This window comes from Sardina pilchardus, chromosome 1 (assembly GCF_963854185.1).
Source record: "Sardina pilchardus chromosome 1, fSarPil1.1, whole genome shotgun sequence".
NCBI lineage: Eukaryota > Metazoa > Chordata > Actinopteri > Clupeiformes > Clupeidae > Sardina > Sardina pilchardus.
Window position 1 is genome coordinate 38,798,438 of NC_084994.1, and position 18,747 is coordinate 38,817,184.

General features: G+C 42.6%; 1 protein-coding gene across 1 annotated transcript; it reads left to right on the forward strand.

The window, feature by feature from the left end:
• The first annotated feature begins 49 nt into the window (after positions 1–49).
• capn9 (calpain 9) lies at positions 50–18,060 on the forward strand. Its single transcript, XM_062544213.1, has 20 exons — positions 50–440; positions 2,539–2,608; positions 2,892–3,010; positions 3,684–3,817; positions 6,582–6,750; positions 7,154–7,237; positions 7,486–7,571; positions 7,845–7,922; positions 8,188–8,348; positions 8,873–9,030; positions 10,640–10,848; positions 11,650–11,686; positions 12,085–12,165; positions 14,409–14,466; positions 15,291–15,355; positions 15,473–15,541; positions 15,881–15,959; positions 16,541–16,657; positions 16,936–16,994; positions 17,444–18,060. Exons 1-20 carry the CDS (start codon positions 237–239, stop codon positions 17,468–17,470), a joined length of 2,064 nt encoding a protein of 687 aa, XP_062400197.1. The 5' UTR covers positions 50–236; the 3' UTR covers positions 17,471–18,060.
• Positions 18,061–18,747: the final 687 nt, after the last annotated feature.

Consider the following 18,747-nt stretch of genomic DNA (forward strand, 5'->3'; position numbering starts at 1 on the left):
GCCAGGGCAGGAGAACCAGTTTGTGTCGCCCTTACCTGTTCAGCTTGTCACTCCGTCTCTGTCAGGTGGGTAGGGATACACTCAGAGGGTGTGTGTGTGTGTGAGTGAGAGACACACACCCATCTTTGGACTTCATAGTAGTGTTTGACTTGCCCTCTGACTGTCTAGCATTTTCATTCATTGCGAGTAGTGGTTTTTCTCCAGTCACATTCTTCTGCCCGTTGAGGTTCTAAAAGATGCCTTACAGTTCCACGCTCAGGGGTGCCGGCACGGCCCGCAAGGCCGAGAGCACGCAGGCGGACGGGCGCTCCTTCGAGGAGATCCGCCAGGACTGCCTGCGGAGGAACGTTCTGTTTGAGGACCCAGATTTCCCCGCGGCGGACTCGTCACTCTTCTACAGCCAGAGCGTGCCCATCAACTTTGAGTGGAAGAGGCCAAAGGTAGGTCACATGACACTTCTGGGCCACCGTAGTGGAGAGACTGCAGACTTTAAAGCATGGACTGAACTCATCAATGGCCTTCAACAGGCTGAAACAGTACATTTCTTACTAAATAGTCCATCAGCATATTGGTTAAATATTTGGCAGATATTTCACAGAATATCATGCCTGCTTCAGACAAAGAAAGGCTCTGTCTTTCTTGACAACCTGATAGATCCATGAGCAATATGTACCATAAATATAGTCTTGAATGAAGTTATATTAATTTGACTTAAAACCGTAACGTAACACATCCATGACTGTAGGGACACATGAATGACCAAACCTCATAAGCCTATTGAATGCTAAATGACAGGGGTTTACATTGGTAGCCATTGGTAAACATTCCTGATCCCAGTTTAGTTGGAGTTGACCGTCCATGACCTATTAACTGAGGTCACTTCCACCAAGGTCCAGTAACCTGTCACTCCCATATATGGGCATGATGGTCAGTTGGTCTGAAACTGCATTGACCACGGAGAACAGTACTGACAACCCGTCTGACAACAGCAGAGCTCCATTCAATGTTGGTGATGAGTGATTAGTGTCAGTAATGACAGATTGGCACGGACACAATCAATGCCTTTGTCACAAACGGAGCTCTGTCTGAAAGCTGCCCATTCGGAAGCAATGGCAATGGGTTGATATAGACTGTTCAAGTCTCTGTTCTTCTCCTGCACTGTCAAGCTTTTGAATCTAAAGGCGCTTAAATACAAATGTATTATTCACATCTAAACAGGGAAGTTATTTTCTACCTTACCCACTGGATTTGTGCAGTGTTATGTGTGTTTCACAAACCGGTTCTGCGAGTTGAGAAGCGGGTCCTTGATTATTGACTAGAGAAGTGGCATTGAATGAGAGAGAGAGAGAGAGAAAATCAGTGTGTGTGACTGTGGTGTGGTGACACAAGAACAACATAAATACAATTGCATTCACACTCATACACAAACACACACACACACACACACACACGCGCACACATATTGGCACATGCACATGAGTCAAACAGCACACATGAATCTTAAACTTAAACTGTCACATATACACTACCATCTGCACAAGCGTCTGTTTACAGTGGGGTTCATACTATTATAATATCAAATATATCTACAACAGCTACACTTAGTGAAAGCTTTCAACTGTCACTGTTACATTGCTCAAGTGTATCAACAGCGCTTGAACTTCAACTTTCACATACTGTATGTGGTGCTGTCTGCAGGACTAATTACAATCTGTTGCGGTTAGAGCAAGTCTGTTTTTTTTTTAGTTCTGACCCCTTTACTGATTAAATGTTCAACTGGCACTTGAGGGCGACAGCACTCTCACTGTGAAATTTACTGACAACCACTCAGGGAGAAAACCTTGAGATGTCTGACGCTCAGAAAGCAGAACAGTCCATCATTTTAATCATGTTTAAAGTTTGTCCAAAAAAAGCATACTGTACAATTGATTTGGAATTGCAACTAAAATAATCCTTCATGCGTTGGATTAATTCCTGACACTATGTAAACTAAGAGGTATTATGTTAACCAAACAACACACAGTGTGAGCTATAAAATTAATATCATCTATATTGGCACCCTTTTATTACGCTTCCTCAAATCTTCCATGGCTGAATGACAAATCACAATAAAATCCATCTCTGTGTTCAGATGGTTTGTATAGTGTCAAGTGTGTCTGCTAAATGTGACCAGCACACAATAGGCTGCTGGCTGCTACATTAGTGGCTCAGTGTTGGTGATGAGAGACTGATTAGCCAACAAGGGTGCATTTCTTGCATGGGTGTTTCCTCAGCAAATGCCCCAACTCAGGTAAAGGGAATGTGTGTGTGTGTGTGTGTGTGTGTGTGTGTGAGTGAGTGACTTGTTTGCGGGTCACAGTCCTTTGAATGGGACAAGTTGAAATGAAAATGCCCGGAATGTAACCACACCTCGCAAAGGCATCGACGTGTCACTCCCATCGGGGAAAACAATGAGAAACGTTGATTTCTAGTTTCCCTTGGTTCCTTGTGAGTTTGTGACCATCCAAATGTTCTGATGTTCTTGTCTTGTCATTGCAGGAGATCTGTGCGAACCCCAAATTCATCCTCGGCGGAGCGAGCAGGACAGACATATGTCAAGGACAGCTGGGTACGACACACACCAGGCCAATGAAAATGAGTGTCACATTATAAAAACACACACATGGATTAGCACAAGCACACAGTCCACATGACTGTATAAAAATAAGCTGCAAATAAAATACAATAAAATGAAAATACCCAACTCTTATCAAAAAGTACACATGTAGTATTATGTTTCCAAAAGTAACACGATGAACCTTTAATTAGTATTTCTGGAGCCATATTGCTGAAGGCAGGAAGGAAGGAGAATTAGGGGACTTTACCCACAATGCATTTGTTCCTCCTCTCAGGGGACTGCTGGCTCCTGGCGGCCATCGCCTCTCTGACCCTCCGTGAGGAGACCTTGGCCAGAGTCGTGCCCCACGACCAGGACTTTGACCATGGATACGCCGGAATCTTCCACTTCCAGGTACTTTTCACTGGGTGTGTGTGTGTGTGTGTGTGTGTGTGTGTGTGCCCATAAAGGTCGGAACACTTTGTCTATAGGACACAGACTTAATAGGAAATCCTTAAGCATGAAGTTCACACCTGTGAAGTGAGTTCTATATAACCTCAAGGGAATGATTTATAACCAAATATTTGAAGATCGACTGTAACAATGAATAACAAACAAATACTTTGCCTTTGTATTTGTGGAAAGTCCTGCAAATATTTAATGTATGTGGCAGTTTAGATAGTTATTTCTAGAAACCATGTCCACTTGCCCAGACACCAGGTGCACATATGCTTGCACTCACACAGACTTCCACAGTCTCTCTATCTGCCTTAAACACACACACACACACACACACACACACACACACATATGTATATGTGGGGTTGTATACACACAGATGCAGCCCCCACCCCCACCCCAACCCCAATCATGTATGCATCATGTACAGTATGTACATGATGCATACATACAAACCTAATCATTCCTTTCCCTCTCTGTTCCCCTCCACTACCGCCTACCTCCCTCTCTCCTTCACTCTTTTCCTCCACTACCACTCTCTCCCTCCATCTCTCCCTCTCTCCTCTCTTCCACTCCCTCCCTCTCTCTTCTCCTCCACTACCACTCCCTCCCCCTCTCTCTCCCTCAGTTCTGGAAGCACAACCAGTGGCTGGACGTGGTGGTGGATGACCGTCTCCCTGCTGTGAGGAACAGCCTGGTGTTCGTCCACTCCGCCGACAACAACGAGTTCTGGAGTGCCCTGCTGGAGAAGGCCTACGCCAAGTAAGACGCCCCCAAAACATCCCTCCGAACATCACATGTTGGAAAATAACCTACCAGACAGGCTATTCTCAGCTTACAACTAAAAACACAATATCTCTTTTTGCATACAAGAAATTACAAAACGTACAAAGGGGTTTAACAGATGCCTCTCCAGTTGTTTATATTCAGGAGTCAAGTAAACCCAAGTCAACCATTGTTTTTATACTGGGACTAACCAGTTTTGTGTTGTTATTTAATGTCGCTTATAGAGCGCCAATACATTACACATGTCTCATGGCGCTTTACAGAGTGTTAGACATTCAAAGAGAGCCCATGAGTAACAGGGGCAAGGAAAAACTCCCTAGAATTGGAGATACATACAGTGCCTATAGAAAGTCATCATACCCTTTTGAAATAGTTACTTTTTTTTTGTCTTACAGCCTGAAATCAAAACCCATTTTAAAAAAAATCTTTTCCAGTTTTATTTACAAATGTAGCTGCACAACATCAAAATAAGGGAAAAAAAGTAAACAGTTCTGAAAATTAATAAAAAATTAAAAACTATAATAACAGGGTTGGAAAAGTCATCATACCCCTGACTTAATACTTTGTAAAGCTTCCTTTTGCTTTCATTACAGCCATCAATCTGTTTGGATATGTCTCTATTATAGCTTTGCACACCTAGATAGGGGAATATTTGCCCAATTTTCCGTGCAGAAATGTTAGAATGTAGTCAAATTCTGTAGGGAATGGCGATGGACTGCTCTCTTCAAGTCAATCCACAGATTTTCTATAGGATTTAAGTCAGAGCTCTGACTTTGCCACTCAAGGATATTCACCATCCTATCCTTAAGCCACTGCTTTGTTCTTTTGGCAGTATGTTTAGGATTATTGTCGTGTTGGAAGGCGAATGACCTGCCCATCTTCAGCTGTCTAGGAGAGGGACACAGGTTTTCCTTAAGAATGTGGATGTTCTTGGCAGCATCCATTTTCCCCTCTATCCTGACCAATTGCCCAGTCCCCGCTGAAGAGAAACATCCCCACAACATAATGTTGCCTCCACCATGCTTCACACTAGGTATGGTGTGTTTTGGGTGGTGTACTGTGTTGGTTTTTGCCAAACATTGCGCTTGGAGTTCAGTGCAAAAACACATCTGGAATATTCTGCTACCATGTGGAAAAAGCTTTTATGGTCAGATGAGACTAAGATCGAACTTTTTGGAGACTAAGATTGAAGTTTTTGGACTGAGCTCCAGGCGCTTACCAAACACAGTATACATACCCAAACACACCCAAAACACACCATACCTACTGTGAAGCATGGCGGGGGCAACATTATGTTTTGGGGATGTTTCTCTTCAGCGGGGACTGGGCAATTGGTCAGGATAGAAGGGAAAATGGATGCTGCCAAGTACACCCAAATTCTTGAGGAAAACCTGCGTCCCTCTCCTAGACAGCTGAGGATGGGGAGGTCATTCGCCTTCCAACACCTAAACATACTGCCAAAAGAACAAAGCAGTGGCTTAAGGATAGGATGGTGAATATCCTTGAGTGGCAAAGTCAGAGCCCTGACTTAAATCCTATAGAAAATCTGTGGATTGACTTGAAGAGAGCAGTCCATCGCCATTCCCTACAGAATTTGACCAAATTTTAACATTTCTGCACGGAAAATTGGGCAAATATTCCCCTAGGTGTGCAGATCTATAATAGAGACATATCCAAACAGATTGATGGCTGTAATGAAAGCAAAAGGAAGCTTTACAAAGTATTAAGTCAGGGGTATGATGACTTTTCCAACCCTGTTATTCTAGTTTTTAATTTTTTATTAATTTTTAGAACTGTTGACTTTTTTTTCATTATTTTGATGTTGTACAGCTAAATTTGTAAATAAAACTGGAAAGATTTTTTTTTTAAAATGGGGTTTGATTTCAGTCTGTAAGACAAAAAAAGTAGCTATTTCAAAAGGGTATGATGACTTTCTATAGGCACTGTATAGGAAGAAACCTCAGACAGATCCACGACTCAAGGGCCCAACCCATCTGCCTTGGGTCAGTTACAGTACAGCCATTTGTAGTTTGAAAGTTACAATGACAATGAAAGTTCAAATAGTCCAGTGTAGGGAATAAATTGTCCATTAGTAATCCATTAGCTATTTCGGAAAGTGATGGGTCGCTGGGATGCGTGGGCCAAAGATTCGGGCAGGGAACCACAGCAGGCGATGGTAGGGCAGTCATAGGGATGGCGAAGGCAATGGCGATGGTAGGGCAGTCAGAGGGATGTGACTTCAGATGTGATGAGGGACAGGCACAGAGATGGTTGATGGCTGGTAATGGTTTACCTCACAGGTGAGGTATAGGGGAAAGGGAAGAGAAATAGAGTGTGTTAGTATTACTGTAAGTCATGATGGTTGGTATTAATAAGTATATCAATGGTGATATAAATGGTTATACTATAGAGGGTTTACAAAACGCTTTTACACACCTCTTTTGTGGGGACAGGTGCGTAGGAATAGGTTACCCAGTTAAACCCGAAGAGAGAATCCCGCACATCGTCCACCACTCATGCAAACATCCACCCACCCACCACACACGCAACATTGTCCTGGGGCTAACCAGTGTTGCTACAGTACCGGGGATAACCAGTGCTGTTATAGTACTGGGCTATATTGCTATAGTACTGGGATAACCGGTGCTGCTATAGTACTGGGCTAACTGGTGTTGCTATAGTACTGGGCTAACCGGTGTTGCTATAGTACTGGGACTAATCACCATGGTGTCCTCTCCAGGATCCACGGCAGCTACGAGTCTCTGAAGGGGGGCAGCACCATGGAGGCCATGGAGGACTTCACCGGCGGCGTGGGTGAGAATTACGACACCAAGAAGGCCCCCGACAACCTCTTCCTCATCCTCAAGAAAGCCCATGACAGGGGCTCCATGCTGGGCTGCTCCATCGACGTAAGATGGGGGACTCTGGGGCGTTGCTCCAAGGGGCACTGTTTCTGTAGTTCACCAGAAGGGTCTGGATGCATGACAGATAGTGTTAAATGCAGGGGACAAATGTCCTTCAGGACATTGTAATGTCCATGACATGTCAAATTTTCTTCAGGACATGTTAAATGTCCATGACATGTCAAATTTATTTTGGGGAAAATTAAGTAACTTAATGTTTTATTAGGTTCTATAGTTCTAGCCACATTATGTTGGCAACATTGGTTTTTTTAGTTGTTTTTTTTTTGGGGGGGGGGGGGGGTTACATGCATGCGTACCTAAAAACTAAAATAATCTCTTTGCTCTGTAACTCTGTCCATGCATTTGTTTCATCTCTCCTCTTTCCTCTGTAACTCTGTCCATCCTGTAGATCACCAGCTCTGCGGAGTCCGAGGCCCGCACCTCCACGGGACTGGTCAAGGGCCACGCCTACTCCATCACTGGGCTGGAAGAGGTACGTACAGTTCGCCCCCTCTGTCAGAGCGGTCAGTGGAGACCAGTCGTCGTCTAAAAAAAAAAGCAAATCTGCTCACTTTTTTTTTCATTTTCACTCTCTCCTCGACCCTCTAGTCTAACAAGAGAGGAAGCAAGATGTTTGCATATTTTTTATTGTCATAAGAGAATATTGGTGAATACAAAATACTGTACGGCGATATTTGGTATAAAATTTATGTTTTTTTTGCTGTTGTCTTGCTGTCGTAGGTGAACTGCGGTGGGCGCAAGGTTCGCTTGATTCGGGTGAGGAATCCTTGGGGGCAAGTGGAATGGAATGGCCGCTGGAGCGACAAGTGAGTGACTGCTGCAACTGTTTTGTTATTTGTTATATTATATTATTAGTAATTATACTGTTAGGTAGGTAGGTAGATAGATCGAGCGATCCCCAAGGGGAAATTCAAATTCACTTTGACTGTAGGCCTACTTTCCACAAAGCCCAAGCTGTCTTTAGTTTATTTTGTGATTTGTATTTCAAACTTTTCTGTATTTCAAACATTTAGGAAAGTCTGTCATTAGACTACCGTTTGATTTCATGTTATTAACAAGATGCTTTGTGTTGAACACAGATCCAGAGAGTGGAATATGATTGACAGATCGGACAAAGACCGTATTCTGAGGCACGCCGGGGACGACGGCGAGTTCTGGTCAGTGCTGGTCAAGCATACACAAGAGACTGCACTCTATTATGATCACACATTTTGTCGATCGAAGAATGCCATACACAAATGTGCATTTTCATTTGAAAAAGTTTAGATTAGTATTTATCTACAGGTATATTTATAACTTATTTATCTCTATCCTAAAACCAAGCCAAGATTATCATGCCTTTTACTTTGTGGAATCTCAATGATGGTCAAGAAAGCTTATAAAAAGACGATTACTGACAATTGGCCTCATTTGATTCTCCAGGATGGAGTTTGATGACTTCAGGGCCAACTACGATAAGGTCGAGATCTGCAACCTGACCCCCGACTCGCTGACGGACAACGTTAAGAGGAAGTGGGCGGTGAACTTCTTCGAGGGCAACTGGATCAGAGGCTCCACCGCTGGAGGCTGCAGGAACTTCATAGGTCAGGCAGCGCTGTAGTCCACTCACACACACACACACATGCACGGACGCTCGCACACACACACACACACACACACACACACACACACACACACACACATGCACGCACACATGCACAAACACCTGCACCTGGAGGCTGCAGGTACTTCAATGGTCAGACAGCGCTTTAGTCCATTAACGCACGCACATGCATGCCCACACACACACACACACACACACACACACACACTCTGCTCCGCTTTGGGATAGTCCTTCAGCCTCATTGGCTGTGTACTGATAAGCCCAGTCATGGACGTCGGCTACAGTGGACTGAGCGATTCGATTAGAGCGGTGTTATACTTCACATCCTTAATTAGCCTCATGTGATGGCCTTCATCCATCAAGAGCCTGGTGTCTTGCCATGCCTACCTGCTCATGCTTGTCTGAGATCCCCTCGTTGTGATAATTGAGCAATTAGTGATAATTAGTTCAGCGGACGCTGTCCACCGAGTCGTTGACCGTGGCGTTGTTGTGTGTGGTCCTCAGACACGTTCTGGACGAACCCGCAGTTCCGGCTGACCCTGGAGGACGCGGACGACGAGGACGACCAGTGCAGCGTCATCGTGGCCCTGATGCAGAAGAACCGGCGAGCGCTCCGGAAGGAGGGCATGGACATGGAGACCATCGGCTTCGCCATCTACGAGGTCAGAGAGAGTCATTAGCTGAGAGGCCTTATCTGGGCGCCGGGTTTCCCAGATTCGTTAAGAAGCTCTTAAAGGGATATTCCGCCATTTGTGGAAATACGCTCATTTTCCACCTTCCCTGGAGCAAAACAATCGATATTTACCTTGTTCCCGTTCATCCAGCCATTCTGTGAGTCTGGCGATACAACTTTTAGCTTCAGCCTAGCATAGATCACTGAATCGCATTAGACCATTAGCTTCTCGCCTGCTAGCTTCATGTTTAAAAGTGACTAATATTTCTGGTAATTTTCCCATTTAAAACGTGTGTCCTCTCAAGTTAGAAAGTGCAATAAGACCAACTGAAAATGAACCCTGCCGTTTTTCTAGTCTGATTTGACATGGAACTACATTCTCATCTGGCGTAATAATCAAGGCAACTTGCAGCTACTGGCACTACTACTGCTTGATGTCTATGGGGACTATTTTCAGATGCTGCGTACGATATCACTGCGCCTATGGTACGTTTGCAAGTTGCCTTGATTATTACGCCAGATGAGAGTGTAGTTCCATGTCAAATCAGCCTAGAAAAACGCCAGGTTTCATTTTCAGTTGGTCTTATTGCACTTTCTAACTTGAGAGGAGACATGTTTTAAATGGGAAAATTATCAGAAATCTTAGTCACTTTTAAACATGAAGCTAGCAGGCGAGAAGCTAATGGTCTAATCCGATTCAGTGATCTATGCTAGGCTGAAGCTAAAAGTTGTATCGCCAGACTCACAGAATGGCTGGATGAACGGGAACAAGGTAAATATCGATTGTTTTGCTCGAGGGGAGGTGGAAAATGAGCGTATTTCCAAAAATGGCGGAATATCCCTTTAAGTGCTAAGAACTTCTTAGGAGTGTTCTTAGAACATTCTTAGAGCGTTCCTAAGAAGTTCTTAGCACTTAAGAGCTTCTTAACGAATCTGGGAAACCCGGCCCTGGTCATTTATAGACAACAGATAAGTGCATGGGCCGTGTGGGAAATCAGGAATAATAAGGGTTTATTTATAGGCCCACAGAAAGATTTTTATTCTTCTCAACCCTGACATTTTTTCAAGACAGAACGATGGAGAGAGAAAAGAGGACAGAAGATGAGAAAGGAGGAAGAGAGAGTGCGAGAGTGATAGATAGAGAGAGAAAAGAGGGAACAGATGGAGAGAAAGGAGGAGAGTGTGATAGATAGAGCGAGAGAGAGAGAGAGAGAGAGAAAAGAGGACCGAAGTAGAAAAAGGAGGAAGAGAGAGAGTGCAAGAGTGATAGATAGAGAGAGAGAAAAGAGGACAGATGGAGAGAAAGGAGGAAGATAGAGAGAGCTGGGGGTGGAGAGCAAGACACTGGGAGAAAGAGAAAGAGAAACAGAGTCTTTAGAAAGGGAGTGAAAAAGTGAGAATGATGAACGAGCCAAGAAGAATAAGACATCGTAAACAAATTAGTCATTAAGAAGTCATAAACAAAACATGATAGTGACTACAGTAGAGATAACCAGAAGTCACATCCAATAGCCTCTTCTTATCACTTGCTTGCTTACTTACCCTTTTTTTTTGGCCTGATTTTGTTTGTCCCTCCCGACTTCCCGTACGCCCCGTAGGCCCCTAACGACGACGAGCACCTGGGGAAGGACTTCTTCCGCTACCACCCGTCCAAGGCGCGCAGCCGCACCTACATCAACATGCGCGAGGTGTCGGAGCGCTTCACGCTGCCCCCGGGCAAATACGTGCTGGTGCCCACCACCTTCCAGCCGCACCACGAGGCCGACTTCATGATGCGCATCTTCTCCGAGAAGCAGGCCAAGGCCGTGTACGTCAGCACTGACCTCCAACACACACACAGCCACTGTAGCACATACGTACACACACACACACACACACTAGGGCTGTAGTCAAGACCACCTTTGTCGAGTCCAAGACAAGTCCAAGACCAGGACCGGTCGAGACCAAGTCAAGACCGAGTCCAAAGAGGTTCAAGTCCAAGACAGGCCGAGTCCAAAAGACTCGAGTCCGAGTCAAGACCGAGTCCAGGACAGAAAAAAACAAGTTGCATGCATGACAGTATAAAGACAATAATTTTGGGTTATTATTAATTTTGCTGATCTAAATACCCACCCAGGATTTGTAAGTATAACCATTCCCCTTAATATCACATACTTCCCTTGAATATTATAACATAATAAAGATGCCTGGACTCGGTCAAGACCAAGAACCATATTTTGCAAGACCGGTGGCCGAGACCGAGACAAGTCCAAGTCAGATACCAGCCGAGTCCGAGACAAGTCCGAGACCATAAAAAAACGGACTCGAGTCCGGACTCGGGTCCGAGTCCGGACTCGAGTACTACAGCCCTGACACACACACACACACACACACACACACACACACATGCACAGACACACACACACACACACACACATGCACAGACACAAGCACACACAAGCATACAGTACACTTTCTGACAGTGTGTTGTTGTAAAAGTGTGTGTGTGCCTGCTGCTGTCCTGTGCTATGAACCACCCCTTGCCATACACACACACACACATGCTCATCTTGTTGCCTCTGTCTGATTCTTAACCTGCTCTCTCGTTTGTCTCTCCTCTAATCAACAGAGAGATGGGAAACCATATTGATGCTGACTTGCCAGACGTAAGTCATCTATTATTCATCATCCCCTAAACTACCTTGGTAGTATGTATGTTGTGTTGTTGTTTATGTATGTTGTTGTTGTGTATGAATGTTGTGTTGTTTATGTTTGTTTATGTGTTGTTGTTTATGTATGTTGTGTTGTTGATGTGCTGTTTATGTATGTTTATGTATGTTGTTTATATGCTATTGTTGTGTATGTATGTTGTGTTGTTTATCTGTCTTTTATGTTGTGTTTTTTTTATTTATGTTGTTGTTGTGTATGTGTATGTATGTTGCTGTTGTTGTGTATGTGTTTATGTATGTTGATGTGTTGTTGTTTATGTATGTTTTGTTGTTGATGTGTTGTTTATTTTTGTTTATGTATGTTGTTTATGTATGTTCATGTGTTGTGTTGTCAGCCGCCCATGCCCAGTGCCCCAGAGGATGAGTCGGATGAGGAGAAGGGCCTGAGGAGACTGTTTGAGCAGATCGCCGGCAGTGTATGTACAACACACACACACACACACACAACAAAAAACAGAGAAGATGTTCAGCTTTGAGTGGTTGCTACAGGATGTGAGCTATTTCCACTAGCACATGGAATCGAATGACTTGAATTGGTGTGACCTTCTGTTTGTGATTTTCTGTACTCCAGATGAATTTGACATTTGAAGCTGTACACATTCTCTAAGAATCTGTACTTTTAATATGACACAATTATAGCATAAAAAGATGCAGGGCAGTTAATGTCCTCATGATTATCTCAGCAATGAATAGTTTTATTATAAGGGTTGACTGATAAAGGACACAAGCGTACTAATCTAATGGTCATCTGCTCATTCCTCACCGCGGTACGGGGCTGTCCAATGACAAGATCGCCCCCTACTGGTGAAGTCAACTCAATGTCAACTCAATGTCAACTCAATGTCAACTCAATGTCAACTCTCTGTGATCTCTCATGGATGCCAGTTTGTAACAGGCCATAGATATACAGTGCCTATAGAAAGTCATCATACCCTTTTGAAATAGTTACTTTTTTTTGTCTTACAGCCTGAAATCAAAACCCATTTAAAAAAAAATCTTTTCCAGTTTTATTTACAAATTTAGCTGTACAACATCAAAATAATTTCAAAAATGTCAACAGTTCTGAAAATTAATAAAAAATTAAAAACTAGAATAACAGGGTTGGAAAAGTCATCATACCCCTGTCTTAATACTTTGTAAAGCTTCCTTTTGCTTTCATTACAGCCATCAATCTGTTTGGATATGTCTCTATTATAGCTTTGCACACCTAGATAGGGGAATATTTGCCCAATTTTCTGTGCAGAAATGTTAAAATTTAGTCAAATTCTGTAGGGAATGGCGATGGACTGCTCTCTTCAAGTCAATCCACAGATTTTCTATAGGATTTAAGTCAGGGCTCTGACTTTGCCACTCAAGGATATTCACCATCCTATCCTTAAGCCACTGCTTTGTTCTTTTGGCAGTATGTTTAGGATCATTGTCGTGTTGGAAGGCGAATGACCTGCCCATCTTCAGTTGTCTAGGAGAGGGACGCAGGTTTTCCTTAAGAATGTGGGTGTACTTGGCAGCATCCATTTTCCCTTCTATCCTGACCAATTGCCCAGTCCCCGCTGAAGAGAAACATCCCCACAACATAATGTTGCCCCCACCATGCTTCACACTAGATATGGTGTGTTTTGGGTGGTGTACTGTGTTGGTTTTCACCAAACATTGCACTTGGAGTTCAGTGCAAAAACACATCTGGAATATTCTGCTACCATGAGGAAAAAGCTTTTATGATCAGATGAGACTAAGATCGAACTTTTTGGAGACTAAGATTGACGTTTTTGGACTGAGCTCCAGGCGCTAACCAAACACAGTATACACACCCAAACACACCCAAAGCACACCATACCTACTGTGAAGCATGGTGGGGGCAACATTATGTTTTGGGGATGTTTCTCTTCAGCAGGGACTGGGCAATTGGTCAGGACAGAAGGGAAAATGGATGCTGCCAAGTACACCCAAATTCTTGAGGAAAACCTGCGTCCCTCTCCTAGACAGCTGAGGATGGGGAGGTCATTCGCCTTCCAACACGACAATGATCCTAAACATACTGCCAAAAGAACAAAGCAGTGGCTTAAGTGGCAAAGTCAGAGCCCTGACTTAAATCCTATAGAAAATCTGTGGATTGACTTGAAGAGAGCAGTCCATCGCCATTCCCTACAGAATTTGACTAAATTTTAACATTTCTGCACAGAAAATTGGGCAAATATTCCCCTATCTAGGTGTGCAAAGCTATAATAGAGACATATCCAAACAGATTGATGGCTGTAATGAAAGCAAAAGGAAGCTTTACAAAGTATTAAGACAGGGGTATGATGACTTTTCCAACCCTGTTATTCTAGTTTTTATTTTTTTATTAATTTTCAGAACTGTTGACTTTTTTGAAATTATTTTGATGTTGTACAGCTAAATTTGTAAATAAAACTGGAAAAGATTTTTTTTAAAATGGGCTTTGATTTCAGGCTGTAAGACAAAAAAAGTAACTATTTCAAAAGGGTATGATGACTTTCTATAGGCACTGTATATATATCTATGGTAACAGGCCCGTTGGAGATATTTCATTTCCAAATATCCAATGTCTGTTGCTCTTTGTGTCCCTCCCTCCCTCTCTCCATCCCTCCCTCCCTCTCTCCCTCTCTCCCTCTCTCCCTCCCTCCCTCTGTTGACCCCACAGGATCAGGCCATCAGTGCCAGGGAGCTCCAGCAGGTCCTGAACGGTGTTTTGAGTAGACGTGAGTGTCTCCCCTACAGCTCGCTTATTTTGACCACAGATATAATGAAACTAGAAAAGCATTCAGAGAGTGCAGACCTCCACCTGTATTGTTCTTCCTAGGTTCTCATACATTTGAAACTAAACTATTCAGATCGCCCCCACGTGGCCATGCCATTACACGGCTAAATACATAAACGCTTCCGGAATCCCGACGGTGATACGGATCACTCCCAAAATTCCATCCATTACTTTTTGGGTTATCCTGCTAAACAGGCAGACCAACAGACAGATGCTGGCCCCCGATGAAAACACAACCTCCTTGGTGGAGGAAATAAGAATATTATAACAGTATGCTCCAAGAAATGTAGCCGATATAAAAGTGTCGGTAGAATGTTCAAAGCTTACTGAATTGTAGCATTTAATAAGTCAGTATTAGTCCCATATAGCCATTAATACCTTAGTCATTAATACCAAGGACCTCAGTAAGAACATTGCTTTGTGCCAATGATTTCACTGGTCATAGTGACCTTATTGGCATTGCTATTTTTCCAGCAAGTCCAAGATGTATTTGAGGTTTCAGTAATGATATGTATTGTTTTTGTTTGTTTGTTGTTTTTCTTATTCATGTTGGATTTGATCTCATGTCAAGTCAAGTCAAGTTTATTTATAGCGCATATCATACACAGAGGTCATCCAATGTTCTTCACATAAACAAAGCCAAACATAGCAGATTAAAGTACAAGAGTATAAGTCATGATGAAAATGACATTTGTGACAGAGGACATTTGTTTTTTTTTTATAACTGGTGGGGATACTCATGTTTTGCTACCACCTCCCACACAGGGAAAGAGATCAAGTTTGACGGCCTCACTCTCAACACCTGCCACAGCATCATCAACCTGATGGATGTATCCTTCAATATGAGACTGATCAGCACCGGAACTGTAATGCTTATATATATACCATGCCTCGTACAAAGTCAATTGGAATGCACGTTATGTTTTCCTATGTGGTGAATCCTATAGGTGGACAACACGGGTACACTTGAATTTCAGGAGTTTAAAATCTTCTGGGATAAACTAAAGAAATGGATTGTAAGTATATATGTTCAATGTGTTGAGTATGTTTCATGCCAGAGAGAGTTTGAATCTGTGTAAATAAGAATGTTCTAGAATAGTAGGTTGCCAACCAGTCCAGACCATAAACTGTATAAACAAGATCTAGAGAAAGACAAGTCACGCCACCAGCATGTTGTCACAGTAGTTGAGAGTTCTAGGGGTACCTGTGTTTTCATATTTTCATGGAAACCATTGAGAGTTCTAGGTGTAGTCTTGGAAATCTTTCTGTTGTTTAAAAAACAGACTCTGTTATCTGCCTGTTTCCATGTCATGATTGAGCGTTGTTGTTCAGGTAGCCTTTGTGATGTGTTTCAGATGCTGTTCCTCTCCTTTGACACGGATCGCTCTGGCCGCATGTCTTCATATGAGCTCCGCAGTGCTCTGAAAGCTGCAGGTAAAAGTCCCCACAGTTAGGAGACACATTCAAACCACAAGTAATGTTAAACATTGTCCCCCACCCGATAAGTACGCTACATATCCACTAGAGGGCAGACTAGGTCTGGCATGTTAGTCACGGCTTGGCCATCTGCTACCGGCGCCTGTTGCCAGTGAACTTAACATAACATAACTTAACTGTATTACTCCAGAAATAAATGTCAGCATTCTCTCTGGCTGACATGTTCTTAATTCATTAAAAAAACTACTGAAAACAGCTACTCACTGCATGACAATATGTAGCAGCAGTGTCAAGCTGCATTATGCAAAAGGTGTGAACACCTTTTCTTTGCCAATAGTAACCCGTGACCTTGTCATACATTGACTTTTTAAAATGATACTTCCTGTATGAGTCATTTTTCTCTTACAAACACCACACTCACCCGTTTGTACTTCATGACCTTGTAGGCCTAAAGAAAATTGAAAAAAAGGTTGCACTCCAAAAATCTTTTCTTTCATTTTTATTTTTTTAATAAGCCCATATTATTGTGTTCCCTAAAAAATCATAACCACAGGTCCTCTTCCCCCCTCTGTGCGCAGGTATGCACCTGAATAACAAACTGCTCCAGCTGCTGGGCCTGCGCTTCGCAGACGACAACTTCGACATCGACTTTGACGACTACCTCACCTGCATCGTGCGTCTAGAGAACATGTTCCGTAAGTGGACCCCGATATTATATGACGAGCACGAGGGGCCCTTTATGGCACTCACAGCACAGCAACTCAAAGCAGGTCACAGTTCATCACTCTCAGAGATAAGAGGAAGGAACGTGTCAACACGGAGTGCAGAGCGTTTTTTTACACTACTTATCACATTTATGACTGTGTTGTTTGCTCAACTTTAGAACTGATCTATTAGTACCTCTAGTAGAACTATTACTCGTATATTTAGATCAAATATTAACCAAACAAATTGTTGCCTCCTAATGTTTTAGGGGTCTTCCAAGCACTGGACAAGTTCAAGAGAGGAGAAGTCACTATGAACATGACACAGGTGAGTCATGAGATTTCTCGCAGGTGTTCAAGATACCACTGATGTCATATCTGGGTGTGGATGACTTGACAATGGCACAAGGAAAAATGTTCCACTACCTGTTAAAAAAAAACAGACAAACAAAAAGAAATCTTGACGTGAGCACCACAGCCCTGACAGGTTTTATTAACACTGAATGGAATGTACCAACTGGGAACTTCACATACCTGGCCATGATCAAAATGAACAGAGATAGAGGATGAATTGCACTGTTATAGCTTACTTTTTGTCCCTTTTATTATGAAATATATATATTTTTAAAGTTAATAAGTATGGATTATCCACCCTAAGTGCATAATCTGCACACGTAATTCATCAAACACATTTGGATCACACATTCGGGTGAACCATGTCTTCATCGTGGGATATACAATAGACTCACTTTTTCTCTCCTCTTACATTGTTTCCAGTTCCTTTTCTTATCAATGAACGTCTGAAGGACACAGCAAGAACAGCAAATACAACTCAAAACAATCCCACCATTGACACGCAAGGACACATGGCATTGTTTGACTACAGGCCGGCTACAGCCATGAAGAAACAACATATCACTTTGCATATCAGAATGTCCTGTACTGTTATTGTTTTGTCAGTTATTGTTCTGTGTTTCACCCTGTACTGACTTTCCCCTCAGAAATGCTTATTTAGTCTACAATCTTGTATCCTTCTTATTGTTTATGTATAGTAAACAATAGTGGAAAAAGAGAGGTACATTGATGTAATGGTCGTTGACTTGATTTATTCTGAATTAAACTTTTCTTTTGCCTTTTCCAAAGAGCATTTGAGATTACACTTTTGTTGTAGTTATATAGCATCAACGTTTGTTTTGTTAATGGTCACTTCAGGTTTACACATTAAAGCCCTTTAATAAATCATATAAATATATGATCACAGTATTTTAGGAACACAACACTCACAAGACATGAAGACTGTGAACCTTTGATTGTGATCTGTGAGAGTTTCTGACTGCTTTACCAATTATTTGGGGGATGTTTGGGGCTATTTTTGAATAAAGGCTGAAAACAGACCTAACAAGTGCAATTTCTGCAACTACGTGTGTTTAAATCACAATATTTCTGAGATCGTACCCTAAATCCAGTCAAAATGAAAATGTTTTATCAACCTGCCAAAGTAAAGTAGAAGCACCATTCTACTGTTTGTGATGATGGACAGTATTCATGACACATGTACTTAAAATGTAGTACTACAAGGCCCCTTTCTCAGTGTTCCTGAGTATTGTTGTTCAGGAATGTTCTCTTTGATATTGGGCAACTTATTTCAAGCACGTTCTTGAGAACTTCATCAGCCTTGGCCAACTTGCCCCATAAGCAATATAAAGAATTATGGACAATTTGACCATGTCAGAGACTTCATTCTCGTTATTATGTGTATCTTAAGTTTGAAGTTGTTATTTTGAATGGGTTGCTTTAAGACCACATTCTGTGGCTCTCCACAGGTTCAGTGGTAAGTTTGCACCACTTGAAACGTTCAGTCGTGAGATAATTTCATAATGAAACGTTAAAAACAGGGAGAAGCAATTCCCACACGTAGGCCTATCTCATATGAATGCCCGACCCCAAAGAGCACCTTCACATTTGACTGGACTTCTGAGCACCCTGGACATTTTTTGTCTTGTTCAGTTGTGACTTTATGAGTGTATCTTTGACACAGTACGAGATTTAGCAGGCAGGTCAGCATGATTTATGACATGTCT